At 48.5% G+C, this 6,558-nt stretch overlaps 1 protein-coding gene across 1 annotated transcript; it reads left to right on the top strand.

Annotated features, from left to right (window-relative positions):
- The first annotated feature begins 316 nt into the window (after nucleotides 1–316).
- On the top strand, nucleotides 317–6,095 carry PIM1 (Pim-1 proto-oncogene, serine/threonine kinase). The gene is made up of 6 exons (XM_044672192.1): nucleotides 317–560; nucleotides 859–965; nucleotides 1,163–1,213; nucleotides 1,329–1,695; nucleotides 4,307–4,483; nucleotides 5,563–6,095. Exons 1-6 carry the CDS (start codon nucleotides 479–481, stop codon nucleotides 5,718–5,720), a joined length of 942 nt encoding a protein of 313 aa, XP_044528127.1. The 5' UTR covers nucleotides 317–478; the 3' UTR covers nucleotides 5,721–6,095.
- Nucleotides 6,096–6,558: the final 463 nt, after the last annotated feature.

Raw genomic sequence — 6,558 nt, forward strand, 5'->3', positions numbered from 1 at the left:
CCCGCGCGCTACGCCCCCTTTACTCCTGGCTGCCGGGAGAGCCGGGCGTCTGCGGCGGCGGCGGCGGCGGTGGCGGCGGCGGTGGCGGCGGCAGAAGCGGCGGCGGTGGTGGCGGCGGCGGCGGCGGCGGAAGAAGTCTAAGAAACAGCGGGGACGGCGGCGGCGGCAGCAGCACAGGCTGAGACGGCGGCGGCGGCAGCAGCAGCCTGAGCAGCCGGAGCAGCCGGAGCAGCCGCAGCAGCCGGAGCAGCCGCAGGAGCAGCAGCAGCAGCAGCAGCAGCCGCAGGAGCTGGAGCAGCAGCAGCGACCGGTCGGCTTCCGCAGCGGCGAGCTCCGCACCGCAGCGCCGCGGGCTCTGCTGCAGCACACGGATCCCGCCAAGCCGCCCCGGCAGCGCCCCCACCCCAAGCCCGGGCCGCTCCCCAACCCTCTGCCCGGCAGCGTCCGCTCCATCGTCTTGTCACCCCTGTACCCGGGGATGCTGCTGTCCAAGATCAACTCCCTGGCTCACCTGTGCTCCGGGCCCTGCGGGGAGCTGCACTCGGCCAAGCTGCCACCCGGTAAGGGAGGACCCACCCCAGCGTGGAGGGCGGGGACCTGGACCGGACCGAAACCGACCGAGAGAGGAGGACGGGGTGGGGGGGTGGGTGGTTGGTGGCGCACGCTTGCAGACCCGGCAAGGAGGAGGAAAAGGAGGACACTTGGGGAAAGGACAGACCGGGAGAGAAGAGGCGATGCGGGGAGTGTTGGGTAGATGGATGAATACATGGACCGACAGACAGACAGACAGGCAGACGGATGGATGGGTGGGTAGGGGGCTGCCTCAAATAGTCACCGACGGTGCCTCTTCCTCCTTAGGGAAAGAAAAGGAGCCCCTGGAGAAGCAGTATCAGGTGGGCCCGCTGCTCGGCAGCGGTGGCTTTGGGTCTGTCTACTCAGGGACCCGGCTAGCAGATGGCGCACCGGTAAGTGGGCTTCAGAAACGCCGGGGATCCCCCTCCTTAACTCTTGCTCCCAGAACCCCGCCGCTTCCCCGGTTTCCCGAAATCCCTGGCTCAAAGTGGGTGGTTAGAGGAGCTGGGGGGTGTTCTTTGGGCGGGGGAGGGGCCGGGGGAGTGGGTTAGGCAGTAACCTGAGGTCCTTCTCTTTGGGGATTTTGCAGGTTGCTATCAAGCACGTGGACCGCGATAGGATCTCAGACTGGGGGGAGCTGGTAAGCCCCTGGGACTGCAATCTTTTGGGGGGGGGGAGGTGATAGTGTCTCTATCCCTTGTATCTCCCCTGAGTGTCCTCCCACCTCTCTTGACTCCCATGAATTTTGTTCGCAGCCTAATGGCAACCGAGTGCCCATGGAAATCCTCCTGTTGAAGAAAGTGAGCTCGGGGTTTCCTGGGGTCATCCGGCTTCTGGACTGGTTTGAGAGGCCCGACAGCTTCATCCTAGTGCTAGAGCGTCCGGATCCCGTCCAGGACCTATTTGACTTTATTACGGAGAGGGGAGCCCTGCAGGAGGAGCTGGCCCGAAGCTTCTTTTGGCAGGTGCTGGAGGCTGTCAGGCACTGCCACAGTTGTGGGGTGCTGCACCGAGACATCAAGGATGAAAACATTCTCATCGACCTTAACCGAGGGGAGCTCAAGCTGATTGACTTCGGATCCGGGGCATTGCTTAAGGACACGGTCTACACTGACTTTGATGGTGAGTGGAAATCCCCTGGACACCGGGAAAAGGCAGGTGCTGGGCTAGACCTGGCAGCATTATTCTGACCTGGAGCTGTCCCCATCCCAAGGGGCCTCCTTTGCTGCTTTTCTCTCCGACCTTTTTCCAAAGGTCATCTTGCCTTGCTGGAAGAAAATCCCGGCTGCCTGCAAAGGGACTTGCTTGGGGATGGGGGGTGGGGGGTGGAAGAAAAAGATATCCAAACCTTTGAAGTTCCCCTCCTGTGTATTTAGGGAAGACCAAGTAATTGAGCCTTTAGGACCTTGATAAGCCTGGATTTACTGGCTATCAGGAACAAGTTTCTGCTCTGAACCCGTAATGCCTCTGAGCAAGAATCTCACTAGTGGCTTTCCTCCCTAACTTTCCCAGTCCATTTGGGGTCTCAGTCTCAGTCAGCTCAGATTTTAAAATACTGACCCAGTTTCCCCCGAATCGAGGGGTTTGTGGCGGGGGTTGTAGGGTGCCATGGGGAGGAGAGAAGGGAGTTTGGAGAGAAGAGGAATTTGCTGGTAGTTTCTTGTGGGTGGTCTCGATTTATTTTTCTTTTGATCTAGCTGAGTCAATCAGGAAGGAGAAACTGCTCTTGTCATTTCACTAAATTATTCATTTTGCTGGTAAAGGTGGTAATGGTTTGTTTTTGTTTTTCAGTCCGGGGATGAATGTTGTGAAATTAGATCTGCAGATTTTAAAACTAGTTCACCCCCCCTTCCCCCCACTTGATCTCACAACTTTTACAACCCCCCCCCTTTTCCCTGTGCCAGATAGAGGCATTAGGGTAAGGGGAGGGGTTTGGGGCTGGTCCTTTTCTGCAGCAGCAGGGAGGAATGTGGGAGCTTCCCTACACTTGACATCAAAGAATAGGAGGGTGGGTAATCATCTGAGAGGCTTAAGCTAACAAAACTGCTGACTTTCAAAACCTGTGACTCTGGCTCGCGGTTTCTGTTTATTTGCCCTTGGAAGATGTTGGGCCTGGGCTGCATTTTTTGTATTTCACAGTTAATGGCTGGCAGGACCCTCCCACCTTTCCAAGCCTCTGCTGCCCCCTGGTGAGCAAGAAGCTGGGGCGTGCTGCTGGTGCTTTTTTTTTTTTTACAACCTAAAGTTTGTAAACAGGAATCACGTGGCCTAGAAACCAGCCCAACTGCTCTGACCTCAGCCTACTCTTCCTGCCTGGGGAGGAGGTGGAGGAGGTAGCTGGGAGAAGAGGGCGTGAGCTTAGGTTAAGCACATGCTCTGGGCATAAAAGCATTTACAAGAATTTGGGAGCAGAATTTCTGATGTCATGGAAGTGAACCAATTTGGATAAGAGTCAAAATAACTCTTGTGGCAACATTTGAATTTAGTTTTGAGAATAGTTGGTTGTAAATGGCTTGGATTCCTTAAGACCTACAGCGGGTTTTTTTTTGTTTTTTTTTGTTTTTTGTGGGTGGTCCCCTGAAGACAGCAGGAGGGAGAGCTCTGGTATTTAGATTTGGAAGAGGCTTAAAGAGGTCTTCTGGTCCAGATAACCTTTTACCAAAGAAGAAACTGAGGCACACAAGGGTCCCTTCCTTACCAGTTCTCTTAATGTGGTCAAATCATATTACCTTTCTGAGCCTTGGTTTCCCTGTCCGTAAAATGGAATTCTACATCTACTTTATCACAAAGTTAATGTTAGAAAAGTTTTTTTTTTAATTGTTGAAGTCTGAAATAACACCCTAAATTATTTGAAAGTTTAAATTCTTATTTATATATACAGTTCTTGATACAGTGCCAGAAGGGAAAGGAACTTAAAATGTAGTAATGGATTTTCTTTTCTAAAAAATTCTTTTTAATTCATTTTCTATATATATGACATATATACATTACACATTATTTAAATATACATACACATGTCTATACTTAAAAAAAACATAAAACTAATACTAAGTCTCTTTTCCAAGGCAGAAGACTAGTAAGTGCTAGGCAATGGAGCTTAAGTGACTTACTCAGGGTCACACAGGTAGGAATTATCTGAGGCTAGGTGTGCACCTAAGACCCACCTCCAGGCCTGGTTCTTTATCCACTGAACCACCTAGCTGTAACTTCCATTTGGAAAATTTTTTGAGCTCCAATTTCTTCCCACTCATTGAGAAAGGCAAATAATAGGAAATCAATTATACATGTGAAGTCAAGTCAATTATACATCTGAAGTCACGTCATAGATTTTCAAAATGGTTTTTAAAATTGTCTTTTGGAAGTTTTTAATTGTTTTTAATGTGAATGTTTCTGCTTTGAGAGATTCAGTTATCCCCAAAAGGAGCAGAGCTAGTTTCAGACTCCTGTAGGTGTTCTAGCTTATAAATTTGATCTATCCATGCCACCTCTATAAACAAACAACAAAAAAAGCCCCATTTCTTGAAGCAAAATTTTAAGGAACCTGAGTTTATTGTTAGACATCCGGGAAATACCATAAGCCACCTACTCCCTTTATTAATCCTTAACAAACACTTAGCACCCACAATGTCTGGTATGAAACACTTGGATTAGAGTAACTATGTGTGCCATTAAAAAAAAAAAAAAAAAAAAAAGGTATGTTTTCCCTACTAATTTCCCATGGTGTCTTTTGCAGGGACCCGGGTGTATAGTCCACCAGAGTGGATCCGTTACCACCGATACCATGGCAGGTCTGCAGCAGTATGGTCCTTGGGGATCTTGTTGTATGATATGGTCTGTGGCGATATTCCCTTTGAACATGATGAGGAAATTATCCGAGGCCAAGTGTTCTTCAGGCAAAGAATCTCTTCAGGTAACTTTAAAAAAAGACAACCAGAAAGCAACTTTGTTTAGACACCTTCTATATGTGAATGTGTCATCTCTAGATAGATATTATTTAGATACAGGTTCATAAAAGAACTTGTTCCCTTTAGAACTGTAAGAATCTTTGAATCAGAATCAAGAAAGCCAAATGGATATATTGTCAAGCTACTTGTATAGATGGTTCAGAACATGCCTGGGACCTCTGGGGATGTTGTAACACAATGACTCGATACTTCATACCTGGGCCCAGGAAGAAACTAGTCTGTTTTGCTTTCTTTCCAAACTAAAAGGAATAGCTCATGGTTTGTTCATTAGCATCAGTGGGCCACCTTTAACACAAATGAGTGTATTAAGACTTTTTTTTAATTCTAAATTATTCATTTTTTATATTATAAAAGCCTAATATTTTTAGTTCTTGATACAGTGCCCCAGAGTAAAGAAACTTAAAGGCAGTTAGAGGCTTTCAAAGGGCTCTGGGTTGTCTTTTTCTTTTTTTAAATCAGTACTGTATGTGGTTCCAAGGCAAAAGAGAACAATGAGGGCTAGGCAGTAGGAGTGACTTGCCCAAGGTTACACAGCTAGGAAGTGTCTGAGGCCAGATTTGAAGCCAAAACTTCTCTTAAGGCTGGTTCAATCCACAGTCACCAAGCTGCCCTGAGAGTTGTCTTTTGAAGTTATATGCTATATGTTTCTGCCATGAATGACCAATTTATCTTATTGGTACATCATCTAAAAAAAGGCCTTGCTGTTTCTGATGGGGCGGAATTATGAGCTAGATGGGTCTTTAGATTGGCTTACCCAAAAATTTAAATTTGCCAAGATTGACTCCAGGGAAGATACTATTTTTTTTTCCACAAAGGCATCTGAAGGATGCATGTGTTAATTAATCCCTTTTAAGTAAAGAACTGGGCTGGTCTTCCAGTAGAAGTAGCCTCATTAGGCTAGGGGGTCACCACACCCAGTTTTGGCCTTTTATACCAGTAGTCCTATCCCAAAGCGGGCAGACTGCATTGCTAAGCCGAGTTGTCACTCCTATTAATCACCACCTGCCTCCCTTGCCTTATGCAGAATGTCAGCATCTCATTAAGTGGTGCTTGGCTCTGAGACCATCAGATCGACCATCCTTTGAAGAGATCCAGAGCCATCCGTGGATGCAAGATGTGCTCATGCCCCAGGAGACAGCAGAAATCCACCTACACAGCCTGATACCAGAGTCCAGCAAATAATAGCCTCTCTTCAGGCTCCACCCCAACCCCTCCACCTCCCCACGGGGCAGAGAGGCAGGGGAAGCTTCCTCCCTTCTCCCACTTCCCAAGAACTAAGGACTCTTGGAATCAAGCAGGGCCTCGCTTGTTAACAGGAACAACTCATAGCTCATTCCAGACCCAAGCTCCCTGGAGGCTGCCTCCTACCTAGGAGGAACTACTCCATCCCCAGGTGGCCTGGGCCTCAACTTCTAAGGATTCTGCCTCTTCCTTCCCTTAACATTTGCCCCAGGTTACCAGTGTTTCCCAACACTGCAGAATCCTGGAGGCTTCTTCAGCCCTGGGCTGAGACTGATTTCCTACATAATAGAGTTCTACTGAATGCTGGGAGGGTTCGAGAAAAAAAAAATAGGGGGGGTGGGGGGTGGGGGGGTAGAAAGGGTTGGAGAGGGGGGAGAAATAGGATAGGACTGAATTGAATAACATTGTATTTCGTCACTGTCACCCCTTCCAACTCTTCAGAGTGCCTTCTGTGGTGACTCCGGCTGTGCTGGGAGAAATACTGGAATTTGCCCTCTACCTGCTGCTTCTCCAAAAAAAAAAAAAAAAATCTGCCTGGGTTTGGTTCCCTCTTCTCTCTTCTTTCACCTCCTCCCAAATTTCTACCCCCCTTTCCCATCTAAGAAAGGTGCCATGGAAGAAGCTGTGGGGCCAAACACTGAGCCACCTCACCTTGCCCAATCTCTGCCTCCTTCTAGTAAAACTTTAGAACTGGTGTCTTCCTCCTTGGTTGTTACTTAAATGTTTCAAAGCCAAGACCTCAAGAAAAAAAAAAAAATCGCACAGACAATGCAACTCA

Source organism: Gracilinanus agilis, chromosome 4 (genome assembly GCF_016433145.1).
Source record: "Gracilinanus agilis isolate LMUSP501 chromosome 4, AgileGrace, whole genome shotgun sequence".
Taxonomy (NCBI): Eukaryota; Metazoa; Chordata; class Mammalia; order Didelphimorphia; family Didelphidae; genus Gracilinanus; species Gracilinanus agilis.

Coding starts and splice junctions, on each gene's coding strand:
- PIM1 (XM_044672192.1), top strand. CDS start 479: ATGCTGCTGTCCAAGATCAACTCCCTGGCTCACCTGTGCTCCGGGCCC. Junction 966..1,162: donor GGCTAGCAGATGGCGCACCG/GTAAGTGGGCTT, acceptor GGGATTTTGCAG/GTTGCTATCAAGCACGTGGA. Junction 4,484..5,562: donor CAGGCAAAGAATCTCTTCAG/GTAACTTTAAAA, acceptor TGCCTTATGCAG/AATGTCAGCATCTCATTAAG.